This window comes from Belonocnema kinseyi, chromosome 5 (assembly GCF_010883055.1).
Source record: "Belonocnema kinseyi isolate 2016_QV_RU_SX_M_011 chromosome 5, B_treatae_v1, whole genome shotgun sequence".
Lineage (NCBI taxonomy): Eukaryota > Metazoa > Arthropoda > Insecta > Hymenoptera > Cynipidae > Belonocnema > Belonocnema kinseyi.
In genome coordinates this window covers 145,544,380-145,564,456 of record NC_046661.1, presented here as the reverse complement: position 1 = coordinate 145,564,456, position 20,077 = coordinate 145,544,380, and the positions used below count along the sequence as shown (strand labels likewise).

At 26.7% G+C, this 20,077-nt stretch overlaps 2 protein-coding genes across 3 annotated transcripts in view; one reads left to right on the top strand and one right to left on the bottom strand.

Annotated features, from left to right (window-relative positions):
• The window catches only part of LOC117172382, a 30,518-nt gene extending 27,046 nt beyond the window's left edge, over nt 1–3,472 (top strand). For both annotated transcript variants that reach the window (XM_033360243.1, XM_033360244.1), the window contains one exon: nt 3,228–3,472. Coding sequence is in view for 1 of the 2 variants with exons in the window: in XM_033360244.1 (XP_033216135.1) it covers nt 3,228–3,274 (47 nt within the window). In the remaining variant the exon portion in view is untranslated. The remainder of the gene's footprint in view (nt 1–3,227) is intronic.
• A 3,756-nt stretch (nt 3,473–7,228) lies between these two features.
• On the bottom strand, nt 7,229–10,097 carry LOC117173938 (acanthoscurrin-2-like). The gene is made up of 2 exons (XM_033362587.1): nt 9,823–10,097; nt 7,229–7,436 (listed from the first exon to the last, which is right to left on the bottom strand). The coding sequence occupies exons 1-2, from the start codon at nt 10,095–10,097 to the stop codon at nt 7,229–7,231; spliced, it is 483 nt and encodes a 160-aa protein (XP_033218478.1).
• Between the last annotated feature and the right edge of the window lie 9,980 nt (nt 10,098–20,077).

Sequence of the window (20,077 nt, the reverse complement as noted above, 5' to 3'; positions counted from 1 at the left end):
GTAACGTTGTACACGAAAATACGAAACCTCTAGAGCCTCGCCTAGTGGCCGCCAGGTTTCGTATTTTCGTGTACAACATTACCGGCTGATGCCGTTGGAATTTATTATTAAAATATATTTTTTTACATCTTTTATTATGAAGCTGTGTACTTAAACGTAGTTTTCTTTCGACTCTTGCATTTCTAAAAGTTTGAGAACGATATTTTATGTATAAAAAAAGTTCGAACGTTCAAAAAATGTTGAGGTTCAGAAAAAAGATGAAATAATTTTCAGTGAAGTTTCCACCAAAATGCAGCACATAAACGTACTTTATTGCACACTAATATATTTCCCGAAGTTTCAGCTCGATATTTTACTTACAAAAAAAGTTCTTAGGTTCAAAAAAACATTCAGTGAACTGAAAAACTGTGGTCGGTAATATAGGTATTTAGCTGTGTCACATGTTTTCGAAATTCTGTATGAAATAAGCCCAGGGTGAAGCCAATTTGTCTAGTTTTTAAATAGATATTAAGTTTTATTTTTGCTTAGATGGTAAAAACGTTTTTGCAAATATTTTTTTCAATAAATAATGAAACTGTATAAAAAATATGTTTAAATAAAATTCGACCCACATTTCGAAAACCTATACTCAAGGTATTAGTAACTAGAAGCCTTTTTGAGTGTTAGTGGCGACTGGGTTAGAAATTGTTACATACAGTTTTGGAAAAAACACGTCGAAAACTTTTTTTATTTCCTAACTTATTTCCCCACGAAGCGCCGCGTCTAATTGAAAATTTGGTATAATAAATAAGAAGCACTTAGAAAAGTGGTCCGATCCTGTCTTTTAATTTTGTTTCAAGAAATTTTTCATTGGCATTATGGTTTAATGAAAATGTTTAATTATAAGCCGTCCATTCCTTTAAAAAAGGATTAAATTGACAAATGTCTCGACCACGAATAAGGGTCTTAAGAGTCATTATTTTCGGTATAAAATTCTACTGTTTTATTGAAAATTTAACTATTTTGTTAAAACTTTACTTTTTATCGAAAATGTATATTTTGGTTTTAAAAAGGGAACTGTAATCTTTTCTGAATGAAAATTCAACTTTAAACAAAAATTTTCGCGGTAAAGAACTAAAATATTTTGTAAAAAATTCATCCATTTTGGTTGAAAAAATTCGTCATTTTGGATTGAAAGTTTCATTTTTTCTTAGAAACTTATTTTTTGTTATAATATTCATATTTCAATCTTGAAAAGTCAACTGGATTATTCTTTGTATGAAAATTAAACTATTTACAAAAAATTAATAAAAATGCAAGTATTTGGTGGAGAATTAAACAATTTCGTTGAAAAATCATACTGTTTGGTTAAAGATTCTTCTTTTTCAATTGAAAATTCACTTTTTTTCGTAGAAACTTATTTCTTGTTTAAAAATTAATATTTTGATCATGAAATGTGAACTGAATTCTTTTTTAACAGAAAATTCAACTTTTTTTATTTTTTTATTTTTATTTATCTTTTTGAGTTATAAATTCATCGGTTTTAGTAGAAATTTTATTTTTTTTATGAAAGTGCCACTTTTTGGTAGAAAATTCTTATTTTTGCTTCAGTATTCAACTACTCTTTTGTCTAAAAACTTTGGTTGAATCAGTTTATTAAGAAATCATTTTTTGTTGAAGAAAAATATTTTTAGTTGAAAATTCATCTCTTTGGTTTGAAAATTCATCTTTTTGAATTGAAAATTCAACTACTTGGGTAAAAGGTATCCTACATTATTAATTTTTAATTATTTAAGGCGTGTCTTTAGTTTAAAATTTAACTGTTTAGTTTTTTGTATAAAATTAATTTTCTAACGGAAAATGTATTTTTTCCATTTTTTAAGATTGATATTTTCTATTTGAAAATTTTCCTGTTCAAGTAAAAAAAATATATAATTTTCTTGGTTTGAAAGTTCATGTTTTATCAATTTAGATAAACTTTTATTTATTTTTTGAGCGAAAAATTTTTATTTGTTGACAATTCGTCTTTTTATTTTTAAAATTCTTTTTTTTTTACAAATATGATCTTTTTTGATTGAAATATAAACTATAACCCATTTTTGTTAAGAATTTATCTTTTAAATTTTAAATTCAACTATTATGTTAAGAATTTAATTATTTTATTGAAAATTCAAGTATTTTGTTAAAACGCCATCTTTCATGGTAGAACAGAAATTTTTTGTTTAAAATTAATTAATGAATTTTTAATTTTCAAATTTGTATCTGAAATACTGTTTTGTTCTGTTTATAAAAGATTCAATGTTAAAAGTATTACAATATTACAAGATTCAAATTTTGGTATTTGAAAGTTAATGCTCAAGGAGAATCAAAAATGAGTCAAGGCAATATCAGGGAATTTTGGATATGAAGTTTTCTGACATCCTGCCTAATTCTACTAGTAATATCTAGCAAAACATTTCTGGAAACTAAAAATAACGTACAGCAAGAAGGAGGGGGGGGGGTATATATATTTTTTTACGATTTATTGCACAGGGTTACCGTTACGTGATTTAACTATAGCCCCTTATATATTTAAATTAATAAATCATTCTACACTAGAACCTCATTCAGACAAGAACGCCTGTATAAGATCGATTGATTTAATCCTTCCAAGAAATGGTGGCTCCGGCAGTTTCACAGCCATGTGACAGTGTCAACAATTGATCGCCACCAGTTTACATTAGACTGTTTACGTTTTCACAGACTGCTTTGGTCTCAAGGCCTGTGTGAGGCATCCCCCGTAAACTGTTCTTATATAGGCGTTCTTGTGTATATCGGCTAGCGGAAAAGGTAAACATTCACTTATATCCTCCCGGGAGGGAAGCCTACCACTGTTCCTTAGCGGAGGGAAATTTTCCGCACTGCGCGCTGATTGGCTTGATAGGTTCGGTCAGTCACGTGGCACTGTGAGGTATTAGATGCCAAGCGGATATCAATGGATATAAGTAAGAGCGGATAAAAAAGCGACTCCAGTGTATTTTCACCGAGTAAGTCTTCATATTATGGAGCATAGATTTTAGAAAATGTTAACTTTTTCAAATTTTCCTATAAAAAAATTACAATTAAAGGAAATTTACAAATTTCTCGTTTTTGAAAAAGTGACAAGATTTGTTTTCTACCAAACATTTTTAACACACACACACACACACACCAATTATTGAATATTTGTAACATCGTTTGTAAATATTATTCTTTTTTCACTCTTACAGCCCTAAAACATCAAGCAGCAAAGAAGCCGAGTCCTAAGACGCCCTGAGCGATTCTCTGCTGAGGATTACATTGGCTACACAAGGCAAGACCTCGAAAATGAAATTGATACCCAGTGAACAAAGATGGTCGACTTTTCGTTAAAGAAACTAATGTATCTTCCTGAATAGTGTAAAGTAAATCACACATGTTTAATTTACAGTTTGAACTGTACCAAAAATAAATATATTTAAAATATCTGGATAAATTAACTGTAAATATTTTTTTAGACCTAAAGAAGAAAACATTACGACGTTAATCTCTAAGTTATTTTGAATTAAAAATACTGATGGTGAAGTGGTTTAGGATATGTACTTATGAGCTACACTCAACTCCCAATATAAAACCAGTTTCGGACATGACCTTGATCCAAAAGCGAAGGAAACCAGACGGAATCAGGCATGGTTGCATGAAAAATTTCTCTTGGATTTACAAGCATGATACAACCTGATGCAACTAACGCGCTGAGAGTGCGGCCCTCGAGCTGTTTGTCACACTTGAGTGATCACATCCTACCCTTCGGCTCTGCGGTTCCTCTTATTCCGAAACTGCGAAGGTCATCGTTTCTAGCAATGGCATAAACCGGAGGGACTTATATTGGGAGTGAAGTGTATATATTTTTTTTAATTGCATGGATCTGAGACTATGAAACAGCTGTGATGTAGAAGAAAATATTTTAGAAAGTTCGTTTAGAATTTGAAAAATTCATGCCCTTTGAAAAAGGGGATGGATTTGTCCCGAACTTTTTAATATTCGGGACGAATACGCAAGCTTATGAAAAATATTTTACTATTCATCTTGAATTTCAAGACGCTCTGAACTACAAAAACAGGTTTTTACTAATGTGTCTGTATGTATGTTTGTGTGTCAACTTAAAAAAAATTAATCTATCAGATTGGCCTTTTGCACCCTCTTTTAGTTTAGGCCGTTCATAGAATTAAAAAATACAATCAATTTATCCTAATGACTTTTTTTGATAAAAAAATTATCAGAGTTATAGTTTTAAAAATTCTTTAAAAATGAAAATTTCAAGCCAAACAACGCACAATATGAAAAAAGTCAAAACAACAAAAACGTTGCAACTTTTTGATTTTTCGTGAAAAATCGAAAAAATATAAATTACGTTCATTAGGATAAATTGTTCATCTTTTTGAATTCTACTAATATCCCTTCCTAGAATATTTTAATTTAAAAGAATAGTGCTTTCAATTTTCTTTTATGCTCTAACTTTCTAAATTTGTATCCAAAATGGCTGGCTGACGAACTTGACCATCAATTTATGTCACTAAAAGAGTATGACAAAGGTCGACCCAATCCTTTAATTCTTTCGAAAGTTATCGTTCTAACAAACTAAAAATCTACAGACACAAGAACAACGTCCCTTCATTTCCCCTCTTCTCCCTCCTCTCGTTTCTTAAAACTTCCCTTACTTCCCCTCCTTTCATTTCGCTTACTTCCTCCCCCTTCTCTCATTTCTTCAACTCCTTGTCTAACTTCCCCAACTGAGACTCCCCTTCTACGACTTCCCTTTCACTACTTTCCTTAGCAGCCCTGACTTCCCCTTCCCTCCCTCTCCAACTTCCCTTTTTCTACTTTCCTACCATAACCCTGACTTCTCCTCCTCTTCTCATCCTCGATTATAATCATTTTCCATACGTCCCTTCATTTTCCATCTCTTCCCCCCTCACCCCATAAACTTCCCTCACTTCGCCTCCTCTCATTTACTGTACTCCTTCTCGTCTCGCTTCCCCAACTGAGACTCCTTTTTTTCGACTTCCCTTTCACAACCTTCCCTCTAGAGCCCTTACTTCTTCTCACCTACTCCCCCTCAATTATAATCATTGTTCCTAAGTCCCTTTATTTTTCCACTTCCCCTCTCCTCGTTCCTTAAAACTTCCCTTACTTCCCCACCTCTTATTTTGTTTAGTTCCTCTCCCCTCTTTCATTTCCTTACTGCCCATCGCCTGACTTTCCCAGCTGACACTGCCATTCTAAGACTTGCCTTCTTCTTATTCTCATCCCCAGTCCTCACTTCCCCTCCTAAACTCCCCGTCAATTATTATCATTTCCCCGAATTAACAGGAAATTGAAAACGATTTCAAAAAATTTCCTCAAATTGTGAATTTATATATAAAATCTTTCAAAACAAAATTTTTCAAGTTTTCAAGATTATAAAATTTTAGAAGAAAGTCGATAGAGGTTAGAAAATATTTAGCAGTGTTGATAACATCAAAAATAATTTTAAACTTGTAAAGACGTTACAAAATTTTTAAAAAATGTGGATTTTTGAAAGATTTCTAAATGAAATCATAAACGTTTTTAGAACTTTGGAAGCTTTAAAAAAGGGTCAAGATTCTTTTTTTTAGATTGAAAATTCAACTATTTTCTTGAATTTTCTTTTTGGTAAAATATTTATTTACTTGAGTTACAAATTGAAATATTTGTTTGAAAATTCAAAGTTTCGGTTAAAAAATCTACCATTTGTTTAAAAATTATTTTTTTTGGTTAGTGATTCATTATTTAGTTGAAAATAAATTTCATTGCTTAAATTTAATTTATCATTTTGGTTCAAAATTAAAATGCTATGATAAAAATTGTGTTTTTTTGTTGTTGTTGAAAATTTCTCCTCTTGAGTACAAAATTTAAATATTTGGTTTAAAAAGAACTTATTTTGTTAAAAATTCGTCTACTGTTGTAAAAAAATTATTCTTTTTGTTTAAAAATCGATATTTTTTATTAAAACTTCAACAATTTGGTTCAAAATTGACTTATTTTTGGTTAAAGGTTAATTTTGTGAACTGACGATGTAATTATTTCATTTTTGTTCTATTTTCAAGCTGAAATTCTGAATCTTCCACCGAAAAAATTATAATTCTGAATTTGAGCAGGGTTTTTTTTTAAATTACGCTTTTCTAAATCAAAAATAAAATTATTTTGAAAATTTCCCGTTATATATCCAAGATTTTCTAAGACTTAAGTCAAATAATAGATATGTGCGAAAATTCCCCGTTTTCAATCCTAAATATACGCATTTTTAACGCTTTTTTTCAATCTTTGATCTTCTTGAACTTTTTCTCATTTATTTTAATCCGTCGAAAGTGCACAAGTGATCAACAAATGGTTGAAATTTAGTTTAAGAAAAAAATTCTGACAAAAAAGGCTATACATACAGTATGTCGAACAGTAGCTAAAAGAAGGTGCTGCTGTTAGTGACAGGACACTTTTGTGTTTTCGGGATACCCATATAATACAAAAAGTTTTTGTTAATAAATTAAATCCCCTTTTGACCCCCTTGGCAAAAAAAAAACCGTTTTACCTAAATTGACTTACTGAAACTGCTGTGATTCCTGTAATTGATCAAATTCTATTTATTTAGGAAGGGTATTCAAAATAAAATAAAAAAACGTGTCTTGTGTGTACAAAGTTTTATAAATATGATGATGATTTTTTATAAGTTATAGACAAGATGGGTTTCCACACTGTAAATTATTATGTCCTATTAAGCCTATTAGATGGTTGTACGAATCCCACTGATCTTTAGTTACTGTAGGAATTAATTATACCTGAAAATAAAAACATTTGATCAATTATCATTTTTATAAGCACACTTATGCTAAATTAATCTAACAGAAAAAGATACAAATATTATTATGAAGGTCTCAATTAATTTGAATACTAACATATAAAAAATCTTTATTCTTTTTTTAGTAATTAACAATATCAAGAGAGTGGACGAGCCCAGACCAAAGTCGCGGAAAACCGTTGCATGGGTGGAAGTGGTGGGAGAGCGTGCGCGTGGCGGCGTGCACATACGGCGCTCTCTCACCATTTCCTCCCATGTAACGGTTCTCCGCGTTCTCTGGTGGGAGAGCCTTGGTGCGCTACTTCAGTCTGGGCTCATCCGCTCTCTGATAATATCGTTCATTGTAAACTTGATATTTATAGTGATCATTTTTGGATTTTCTTACCCAGACCATCCAGGTGCTCCATAACTGGTCGATGAACCGGATGAGCCATATCCGGCTGAAGCAGAACCAGAGGCCCAACCAGGACCAGAAGATCCATAAACGGAATTTGGTGCTGCATAATGGTTATGGACTACAGAAGGGGCACTTTGATAACCTCCGTGGCCTCCACCATGGGCACCACCGTAGCCTCCGCCAAGACTACCCCTGAAATAATTTTAATTATTTATAGAAAATAAATATTGCTATTTAAATCAAATTTGCACATCTGAAGAAAAAAATTCTGGCTAAATACCGAGAATTCTCGTTTGTTCGAACCACAATTCTGGTTAAAACAACCACTCATGCCCCTGTCTTCTCACAATTGTTCTTTAATGGCAAAAATTTTTCACTTTCCTTTCCAAAATTTCTTCGAACTTCGCTAAATGGTGTTGAATTTTTATTTTAAAAAATTTAATTAAAATGTTAATTTTCGAAGATATAAGACAAACAATTTAGAAGATTCTGAGAAATTTTGAAAGCTTTTAACGAAATAATTTTTTTTTTTAATTTCCACAAAAATTTAAAATAAATTTTAAACTTTCTGAACAAATTAAAAAAATTATTTAAAACTTGAAATATGTTTAACAAAATGTAGATTTTTAAAGATTCTTAAATGAAATTTTGAAACTGTTGAAAGATTTTAAAAGGATTCAAGACTATTTTAAACATTCCAAAGATTCCTCGGGAAATATTTCATGATTTTTTGTTTAGAAAATTAATTTTAAGACAATATTTAAAAATATTCCGAAGCCTTTTAAAATATTTTCTGAATTATAAACAAAAAATCTAAAAGATTTTAAGTGTCCTTTTTAATTTTTCTCGATTTTAACAACATTTCAGTACGAACTCGAACCACTTTAGAAAATACTTAAAATATGTAAGAATTCAAAGTCAAAGATACATTTTTAAAGATTTATAAATAAAATTTTGTAGGATTTTGAAAGGTATCAAAATGATGAAAATTTTGTTCTAAGATTCCTGGTAAAATTTTTACTCATTTTTTACTATCATAAATTAATTTCAAGAGAACATTCAACAATATTTTATAACATTTAAAGCGATTCCTAAAATTGTCAAAGAAGATCTGAAAGATTTTAAGAAAAAGCTTATATTTAGGTTAAGGTTTAAAGGTAATTCATTTTTTTATTTTTAATATTTTTAGAAAATTAAAAAATTTAGTTCAAATTCAAAATGATTTTATTCGTTTTTAAACAAGTAAACTTCTGATGATATTAATATAAAATTTATCATTTTTTTAAACGATTTTGAAGGGTGTTAAGGTAATAAAAAAATATATATTCATGATTCCTGGGAAAATGTAAAATCATTTTTGATTGAATAAAAAAAATAACTTTCTCAAAATTTAATTCACTTGCGTTTCGAAAACCAAAATTGAAATATTTTTTCAAATCGCCCATTAAGTAACAGTTTATTTTAAATATGTTATATTTCATGCGAATAACTTTAAGAATAAACAATGCTGAATATACGCATGCATGTTTTATTTATATTAAACATTTCAAGATTTGATGTTTTGAAAATAGTTTCAATTAGAAATCTCTCTACAACAAGTAGAATTAAAATAGAAAAAATTGGATTTCGAAATTTTCCGAATTTTCGAGGAGCTAAATTTATTTTTAAAAATTAGTTTCGAGCCTCTTCTCGATCTCGTTTTGTAATCTCGGCTCGATTTCGACACGATCTTGTCTTGATCTCGTGTTGAATCCTGTCTTGTTTTGAAACGTTTCTTGTTCTAAATCTTATTTTGACTCTGTCTTGAATTTGATCTTGTTTAAAAATCAATTACACAATAAGTTCAAAGAGTTTTAAATTCATAAATTTGATTTAGTTACATTCGAGAACATAAAATTTCAAACTGAAAGTGTTGAAATTTAAAAAATCTTAGAATTTAACCATTTAAAAATAAATAAGTACACTTAATACTATTTCAATGTAAATGGCTTAAAAAATAAACAACGCTAAATAATCGCATTCATATTTTATTTATATCGAAAATTGTAAGATTTTTTTTTGAAAATAGTTCAACTTCAATAATTCAACTTTTCAAAAAGTCAAATTTATTAAAAAGCCAATCTCTAGTCTTGTCTTAATCTCGTATCAAATGTTGTCTTAAATCGTGTCTTGTCTCGCATAGTGCCCTGTTGTGAATCTCGTCTCGAATCACGTCTTGAATATAATCTCGAATACTGTCTTGAATCACGTCTCAAATTTCGTCTCAAATCTTTTCTTGAATTTCGTCTTATGGGTCGTCTGGATTCTCGTGAAAAAAGTAGGATGGACAGAAGAACACCCGACCGAAACTGTAACAGTTTCTGCTCGAGGTTACAAAATCGTGAAAAAACTTGACGAAAAAAAAACTTTTGAAAGTTGAAAAAATTTAGTTGTAGATGGTTGAGGCTCACCGTGCTTTAGAAAAAATTTACGAGAGTTTTTACAATTTTGTTAATTGATAAGTTGCTACAATTCTGTAGAAAGTTAAATTTTTCTCAAAAATGATTATAAAATATTGATAAAAAAATGTTCAACTTACTGTTTAGCGTGATAAAGTTTAGCACCTACGAGACCTGCTGCTCCTAAGGCTCCTGCACCTAAGACTCCTGCACCTATTACTTTCGCTGCTATAACTTTTTTTGCAAGCAATGCACCTCCAACGATTAGGAGTTTCTTTCTCAAAATATGTCGTTTTTCACGAACATGAGAAATTTCTGATTTCTCTGGATTAATGTCTTCCGATACTGATTCCTCTGCTACGGCATACGCCACAGCGAAGAGAGCTGCTACAACGAATATATAGAAGAAACGCATCTAGAAAAAAAGATTATTTTGGTTTCAGCAGAAATACCTTTAAAAAAATGTTATCAACAGATAAAAAAATATTTAAAAATTAGGATTTAACTCTAAATTAAACTTGATAGTATTTTAATTTACATCCGACTCTCAGCCTCGGAAGGGCCGCAGTGCGCGAGTACTCAGTCGAGTATATTGCGCAATATTATGCATTCGAATTGGAAACGGTTCAGGCAAAATAGATAAAGTGCTTTTTTATGAAAAAAAGTTAAAATAATTGGGTTTTATTTCCCATTGCATTTTAGAGCAAAATCTCTATTGGTAAAATTAAACTATACAAAATTCTTGGAAAAAAAGACAGTTCCCTCTATCTTTAAAGTGATTAAATGGCATTGAGTTAAAAATGATCAATCTGTTAAATTTATTAATGCAAAATAATTCCATTTTTAATTCCTTATTCTAAAATGGTCTTTATTCGAATGTTGATTTAAAGAATTAATATTTAAACTTTTATCGTTTAAATTTGAAATATAATTCTGCATTAATATTAAAATCTCAATGTTATATGTATACATTTTTTTAAGTTTTCGTACCAAAAAGTTCAAAGTTTTCAATTTTAGAGATTTGAATTTAAACTCACCAATATTGAAAGCATTTAATTTTAAATTTTAAGTCTTTGATTTTAAATGTGTAAATGTTTACAACAATAAAATTATTTATCTTGTCGAAAATCAGGTCTCCGGAAAAGTAAAGTTTTCTTTAATTTTGAGGATTGAAATGATATTATTAGCCGTCTCTTATAAAAGAAAAAACTTTTTTAATGCAAAACGGTTAAGACCTACGAAAAATAATTATTTGAACAATGTTTAATATTTTAATTTCATTCTAATTTAATATTTCTAATTTAATTTTTTCTTACTGTCAATTCGAACTAATTTTTAAAAATAATTAAATTTGCACATCATAGCTTATTTTTTCAGGGAAAACTTTTCCTACAACTTGACTGTTTCCAATTTTGAAAAACAGTAGAATAGCAGAGAACATTTTTTTCTGCTAAAATAACCCACTGGTTAAGCTTTGAATATTTTTATAAATATTTATTAATTTATTACTAATTTTCAGTTAATACCGAAAAAAATTAATTAATTAAATTAATTTTAAAAAATTATTCATTGAATAATATCCGAACTGTGAATTTGTTTATGAAAATGGTTTAAAAAATTGCGAAATATCATCTTTTCAATTAATCGTAATAAAATCTGAATTTGAGTGAGCTAATCAATGCCAATTTAGAAAAATAATTTTTGTTAATTAATTTTTTTATAGCGTAATAAAATAATTTCTTTGAATTATTTTCAGCAACTGGAAATTACTTTTAGATAGTTTCAGCGCAGATATAAAACCTTGTTTAAAAAGTCGACCAATCTCAAAATATTTTTAAAAAATTGTATTTCTGAAAAGTTTACAAAAAATGTAACTTTCGCTGTTAAATAAAAAATTAAACAAATTTTTTATGAAAAATACAAACTCAAAAATCTCTTCAAAAATTCAGTCAATAAATATTTACAAAATTTATTGATTTATTTTATGCAATATTTTAAGATTTTCTATCCTTTGAATTTTAAATAATAATTATTCATATAACGATAATAGTTTTTTTAATTGAATTTTTCCTTGCTGGCGCTTCTAATCAATATTTTTAAAATAATCGATATTCAAATACAGTTATTTTGTTAGAAAATTTTTCCTGTAACAATTTTTTTAACAATTCCAGCCGTAGACAATTTTAAATCAAAAATTGGAAAAAAATAGGAGTGTAGAAAATGTTTTTACCGAAAAAAGACATTAATTTTATTAATTTAACCTTTCCTTTAAATTGGCAAGAAACGACTGCGGGAAAAAGTTTAAATATAAAAAACATTGTAAAAATATTTTTTTTTAAGTTTTAACATTTTTCTTAGGAAATAATGTTTGTTATTTAAAATGGCATCCTCAATGACAAATTTTTCGAGTTTAAAATTATAGAAAAAAACATATTTTTCAAATATCTGAGTTTAGCAAATTATATATACGGCTAGCGCAGGCCGTATCAATAATCACTGTTAACTTTGAAACGTGATTACTCGTTCAAAAAAGGAGCGGGAAAATTTTGTTTAAAATACTGGAAAACTTTTTTAATTCTGCGTCGAATAATCCCTAATAGAGATATTTTAGTACTTTTGACATAAATATACAACATGGGAAGATTAAAACAAAAATTTTTTTAATTCTCGAATTTTATACCTTGACTTCAACTCTTTACATCAGCTAGGGAAGCAGTCGAAAAAATTTGAAATTTTTGCCACATAATCTTTGAACTCTTGTCTTTAATTCAAGCCAATAAAACTTGAAAAATCTTTATGGGTTCTTGAGTTATAGTTAAAAATGTCCAAGCGTCTCTGCGTAAAGACCGTCGACTAAAACTCGACGGTTGAAAACTTTTGGCCATAACTTAGGAACTCTTCAAAATTTTTTAAGTTTGATTGGCTTGAATAGAATATAATATTTCAAAGATAACATTTTATCCATTTCCGTTTTTCACAAGTTTCTAAAGTCACAGCAGAAGTTGACGTTAAAGTAAAAAATCTGAGAACTGAGACTCAAACTTGACGCAGATACGCTTGGACATGTTCAGTTATAACTCAAGAACCAATTCAGATTTTTTAATTTTTATTGGCTTAGATCAAAGATAAGACTTTAGATACTATTTGGAATTAATTTCAGATTTTTTCTACTATATTCTAAGGCGATGCCATGATTTGAAGTCTGCAGTGATTTTTAGTACACCTCGCGTTAGCCGTGAAGATAATTTCCGACGGTATATTTAGAGTTTCTTTTTATAAAATAGAAATGATCACTTTTTTCGCGCACAATTAATGGACTCTTTTGCTTTTGATACCGAGAACGTATCTTCTTTTCACAAAATTAGAGAAGAAACTTCTTGTAACAAACCTTGATGAATATCGTGTTAATGTATCTGGCTAGGCAAGAACAGAAGACTTTATAGGATGATTGTGAAGCATCCCTTCTCCTGAGAATATTTTCCTTTTTACCTTTTAAAGTTTGACACTGAATTCACGCAGAGTGGCTTTACTTTTTCTCTTCTCTAAAAGCAAACTAAATTTGATAAAAAAAACCATCTAAATGAAGTTTGGGAAAAAAATTCTAAAAAAAAAGATTTGCATAGTAAGGGGTCATCCATAAATTAATCGATACATTTTTTGAACATTTATTACCCCTCCCCTATTCTAGCCTTTTCCTCTTTTTTAAGAAGAATTCCTCTTTTTTTCAATAAAGAATTTGACTATTTTCTGTCAAAATTTATTTCTTTTTTGTTGAAAAGTTCAAAATTTTATTTTATTCCTTTCATTTTTGGAAACTCTACTATTTGGGGTATTCTTATTTTCAGGTGAATTTTATTCTTTTTTGAGTGGTAATGCGACCATTTGTTAGAAAATCCTTCCTTCTACGTTGTAAATTCGACTATTTTTTTAACATAAAATTTAGTTTAAATTGATATTTTTTGTTGAGTATTAAACTTTTGAGGTTGAAAATTCAGAGGCTTGCTACAAAATTTTTGTTTATGGCTTGAAAATTTTTTTCATACTTTTTTTGTTGAAGAGTCTGCTATTATATTTCTGGTTCAGAATTAATCTTTTTTTTTGCTAAAAATGGTACTGTTTAATTAAGACTAATTATTTTCTTGAAAATTCAGCTATCTTCTTAAACTTTTGTTTGAGTTTCGTTGTTTTTTGTTAAAAATCGATTTTTTTCGTCCAAAATTCATATTTTTGAGTAAAAAATTTAATATTATTTTTTTTTAAATTAATTTCTTTCGATGCACATTTGAGCAACTTCATTGAACGTTGAACTACTTCCTTAGAAATTAATGTTTTTTGTCATCTCTTAGGTTAGAAAATTTATTTTTTACTGTTCAAAATTTATATTTACCCTCTTGAAATTTTTTCTTTTTTCGTAAAAAATTGTTGGGTTGAAATTTGATAAATATAAATGCTATTTTTTATTGTTAGTTTGTAAAAAATTGTTGAAAAAATTTTTGTTTGATCTTATTTTGTTGAAATTTCTTCGTTTTTATTTGAAAATTACGTTTGCTTTTTAAATTCATACTTTTGGGCAAAGAATAAAACTATTTTGTAGAAAATTCAATTATTTTGGCAGAAAATTCCAAATTTGGTTGAAAATTACAATATTTCGTAAACAAATAAATTTTTTCATAAAAAATCAACTATTTTGTAAAAAATTCATTTGTTCTGATTGAAAATTAACTTTCTGGTTATAAAATTAATTTGTTTGAGTATAAAATTCAACTATTTTTTGAAAAAAAATGTTGTTTTCTTTTCTGATGGAAAATTAATCTTCTGGGTTGAAAAGTTTTTTCTGAACAATTTTGTTGTTGAAAATTTAACTCTCTTGGGAGAAATTTCAGCTCTTTTGTTGAAAATGTAACTGCCTGTCTAAAAATGATCCTGCTTTGGTTGAAAATTCAACAATTTTGTTCAAATTTCTTCGTTTCTATTTTGAAAAATACATTTTTTTAATGTATAATGTTGGGTGAAAAATTGAATTATTTTATAGAAAGTTCAATTATTTTGGTATAAAATGATCCAATATTTGGTTAAAATTTATTGTGTTCTGTTAAAAATTAACTTTTCTGTTAAAAAGTTAATAGTTTTGACTATAGAACTTAACTATTTTTGTAAAAAAAGTTTTTTTTCTCTGGTTGAAAATGAATCTTCTGGGTTGCAAAGTGGTTTTTCAAAAATTGTTTTTTATTATTAATTTATCTATTTTGGTAGAAATTTAATCTTTTTGACTGAAAATTAGTCTATTTTCATTGAAAGTCCAACTACTGATTTGAAATTATTTTGTTATTTTTAAACTAAGTTGTTGAAATTTCGTGGTTTCTAGTTGAAAATTGCATTTTTTTTGTTATAAAATTAATATTTTTAAATACAGAATTCAAGTACTTTGATCAAAAACGTTTTGTTTTTTTAATAGAAAATTAATCTTCTGGATTGAAATGTTGTTTCTGAATAATTTTGTTCCTGTTGAAAATTTATCTCTTTTGGTTGAAATATAAGATTTTTTGCTTAAAATGTAACTGTCTTAATTAACCTTTTGTTAAAAATTCATATTTTAAATTCAATTGCTGTGCTGAAAATTCGCATTTTTAGTTAAATTTAACTATTTTCTAATTTAAATTAAAATATTTTTTCGTTGAAATATTAGATATTAAATTTTTTAACTATTTTTTTAACTTTAACTTTAACTTTTTAACTTTAATAAAAATAATTTTTGGCTTGAAAATCTCTTAGGTTAAAAATTTATTTATTTGGTTGAAAATGAAATATATTTGCAATTGAAAATTTGTTTTTTATTATTTGGTAAGTGAATGATACAATGAATCAAAACAGAAATGAAATTATCGTAAAATTTTCCAAACCCCGCTAAAAAAGAAAATAGTTTCGTAATTTGTGCATGGCCCCTGAAATTTAAATAATATATTCAACGCGATTCATGACCTTAAAATTTCGAAATAGAATCTTATAAAATGATTTCTTCAAAGATCACTATTTCTTCAAGGCTAGAAAGTATAACAATTTCTATTTTAAACTTTTTAGTTAAGCAATTAAAAAATTGCATTTCCCGAAATCTTTTAATTTTACAATTATTGTAATTGTTTAAAAAAGAAAAATAACATAACCTTGTTAAAATTTTTCTTTAATTTAGACATTTTTCTAAGCACTTTTATAAATTCTTCTTATTTTATCTGAGTTTATTAATAATGATTTATTGGTACTTTTAGAATAAGAAAAAATTGAAGTTCTGAAATTTAAATATATTCTATATTTAAATTTAAAAACTAGATTTTAATCTGGATACCTTTACAAGAGCTAATTAATTTTTCTGTATTCTGTTCAATCAATCATTTCAAGAGGCCAAATAATATTACTTGGTGATGTCATTACAAATAAAATATATTATTTGTAATGACAAAATTTGAGACCTTAAAATGAATGTTTTTTGGAATTAAATTTTTTCTTACTTTTGCTTCTTAACAATTTTAAAAAAATGGTCGAATTCTAATAAATTTTAGCTTTTTCGGAATTGAAAGTAAATTTTTCTATTGCTGGAATCTTTAAAACAATTTACTTTAAAGAAAACATTTTTCAGTCAAATCAATATATCTGAAAATCAGTTCCTTATTTTCCAAGTTGAAAACAATATAGTTGTCGAGAATTTTTTACTTAAAAAAGTAAGACATTATTTATTAAAATTCAACCTTTTTTTTTAAATAGTTAAGAACCAAAAGTAAAAAAAATACAATAAAAAAAACTATCACTGAAATAATTATTTTATAAGTGATCAATTTTTTTTTAAAATAATTATAATTGTTCTTCCTTTACATATTACTAATGATATCGTTTCGCTTCTTTAAATTATAGACAACTATTTTTCCTTTAATTTCTATTAAATATTGTTTACGATTGAAAATATTTTTCACAAATTCTCACATGCTAATCAATATGAAAATAGCTTCTTTGGAAATCGCCACACTATTTATAGGCGTAGGGCCTCCTTTAATTACGAAACATTGATATTTCTAAATACCATTTTTATGGAATCTTGTGCATTTACATTTATACGACTCGAGTGACTAATAATTCTAATTCTTATTTTGTAACTTGGAAATGAGGAAGCGATCAATGACATTGAATCTTCATGAATGAATTGCACTTTATCCGAGTGAAACAAAATTTTATTTTAGAAGTGATCTTTTTCCTTAGAACCGTGAATAAATTATGTAATCTTACACCAATTTTTATTTTCTAAAGAGTAATTAAATCCTTAACCAAAACTGATTCATTTTCTAACAGTTGCATATTTAACCAAAAAGACAAGTTTTAAAAATATCAAAAATAATTTTTAACTTGTAAATATATCCAAAAATATTTAACAAAGTGTGGGTTTTTCAAGATTTTGACAAAAAATAAAAACTTTTTAAATTAATATTTTTCAATCTTTTCTAGTATAACTGTTATGTTTAGGCACTTAACTTCTCTCTTAGAAATTATTTTTTTTTGTAATTTAAGATTCATAATTTTACTTTAACATTAATTTAGTTGATTGAAAATTTAACTATTTTGTTGAGTTTTCTTTTTATCGGAAAATTTAACTACTTGAGTTACAAGTTCAAGTATTTGGTTGAAAATTCAAAGTTTTGGTTAAAGATTCAGTATTTCGTTAAAAAAAATTTTCTTTGTTTAAAAATTAAACTATGTTATTGGAAATGTGTACGTTGTTGTAGAAAGTTAATCTTTCACGTTAAAAATTAATTTTTGGGGTCAAAAGTTTAACAATAAAAATTTAATTTCTTTTTTTGAAACTTAATTTTTTCAACTGTTTCATTTTTGGTTAAAATGTTATAATTTTTGTTAAAAATACGTCTTTTTGAAAATTCATTGTTTTGATTAAAAGTTTATTTCTTTGTTTGCAAATTGAGCTATTTTGCTTGAAATGTTCTGTTTTCGGGTTTAAAAATTAACTATTATTATAAAAAGTCATTTCTTATTTAAAAATACGTCTTCTTGATCGAAAATTAAAAAATTTGGTTCTAAATTCACTTCTTTTTGGTTGAAAGTTAATTTTTTTAACTTCGTTGCAAAAAAATTTCTTTGGTCAAGGATTTTAATTATTTTATGGAATAGATAAATTTTCATAAAAACCAAAAAAATTAATTGTTGATAAGAAGAGTTCAACTTTATAACACATAGTTGAGTTTTCAACCAAAAAGAGGATTTTTCAATCAAGAAAATTAATTTGTATTAAAAAGACGAATTCTCAAACAAAATATATAAATATTTTAACAAATAGTTGATTCTTTATCCAAGGCGATTAATTTATCAAGAAGACGATTTTTCATCAAAACGCATTTTTAACCAAACAGTTGAATTTCCAGTTGAAGACATTGATTTTTAAGAAAAAGAAAGAATTTTAGAACAAGAAAATAAATTATATACTAAAACAAACTAATTTAAAAAAATAGATATATTTTTTAACAAAGTTAAATTCAAAAACTAGGAAAAATAAATTTTGAACCAAAAATAGAAGCTAAATTTGTATTTGAAACCATTAATTTTTATTTTTAAAAACACCAGAGAAAACAATTTAATTTTTTACCAAAGTTAATTTTCAATAAAACAGTTAAATTTTGGATTAGAGAAATTAATTTTTAATAGCAAGATTTCAACATTGTTTAATTCTCAACCAAAGAGGTGATATTTTAACTAAAATTATGAATGTTAAACCAGAAAAAACCCTTTTTTACCATTTATAGACATTTTTAACCAAATATTAAAGTTTATAACCTAAAAAAAATAATTTTTAATCATAAATGGAATAGTTAAATATTAATTTTCAATTAAAAAAAAAAGAATTTCCAACCAAAAAGTTGCACTTTAAGTTAAACAATTAATTTGTAACACAAAGAATTTATTTTTAAAACATTAGTTCATTTTTCAACAAAAGAGATGAATTTTCAACTAAAATTATTAAACTTTAACTAAAAAAATGAATGTTTAAGAAGATAGTTCAACTTTCAACCTGAAAAGATAAATTTATAGCAAAAAATGAAATAGCTTATTATTCAAACGAAGAAAATTAATTTAAATTTAAAAAAAAATGAATTTAACAAGAAAAATCTGCCCGCTGTTACAATCCTTTTTTCGTACATATTTCCTTATACAGCTTTGTTATGCTAAAAATAGGATTTTTGTTTTCATATTCTTTTATTGATAAAATAAATTAAAAACAAAGAGGACTGTAAAAAAATGGTTAAAACAAATGTTGTAAGCATTTTTCAAACCTGAAATTCTTCAAAAAACTTTTTCTTGTATTTTGCGCCATTTATTGGCGCGAAATTTGAATTTTAATACTTTGTTCATATTATTTTCGATCAATAAATCCAAAATGGCAATTCCTGTCGTTTTTCCACAAATGTTTCATTTTTGTTTTTAATTTCATTTTTATGAATGAAACTAAAAATATTTTCCTCTCAAAAAGTGGTTTATCAATAATTTCCAAATCTGTTCTAGGTGCACAATTTTTGTGTACTATTTTTTATCGTAGCTTGTGTACTTAAAAAAAATTGATTTTAAACTTTTGTTTTCACAAATAAAACAAAAACTACTTTTCGCATGAAAAATTGATTATTAACAAATTTGTAGAACTTTTTTGAGATTACAATTTTTGTTTCTTTATCTTTTTTTCTTATCTTGCATAGTTTGACCACAAAATGGAATTTTGGATTATTATTTGTGCGATCAAAAGTTGAATTATTTTTTTAATTTAAAAAAAAATCCAAAAAGATCTTATAGTAATCCTGTAGAGTTTTCATAAAGCAAAGTTTTTCTTCGCTTGACTTTTTTTCATATAATTCGTTGTTTGACCTAAAATTTTTATTTTCAAATGAGTTTTAAAATTTTATAAATCCTATAACTCTGATAATTTTTTTCTTAACGAAAAAAGTCATGAGAATAAATTATTTGGCTTTCCGAGTACTACGAATAGCAATACATAGAAAATTTAAATATTAAAAAAAAATAGTCTAAACAATTCTGAAAGTGTTCCAAATCTTTAAATTTTTATCAAAAATAGCTGATTAACAAACTATTTCTTTCGTTTAGGTGCAAATTTTTTTATATTTCTTTATCGCAGTTTGTGTATTTAAAAAAAAAATTATTTTCAACTTTTGTTTTTACAAATAAAACAAAAACTACTCTCATATCGAAAATTGATTATCAAAAAATTTGTAGATATTTTTTGGGATTACAATTTTTGTTTCTTCATCTTTTTTCTTATCTTGCATAGTTCGACCACAAAATGGAATTTTTGATTATTTTTTGTGCGATCAAAAGTTAAATTATTTTTGAATTTAA

Excerpts from the sequence above, each read along its gene's own strand:
- LOC117173938 (XM_033362587.1), bottom strand. The coding sequence starts at position 10,097 with ATGCGTTTCTTCTATATATTCGTTGTAGCAGCTCTCTTCGCTGTGGCG. Across the intron at positions 7,437-9,822 it reads AAACTTTATCACGCTAAACA|GGGTAGTCTTGGCGGAGGCT; the intron begins GTAAGTTGAACA and ends AAATTATTTCAG.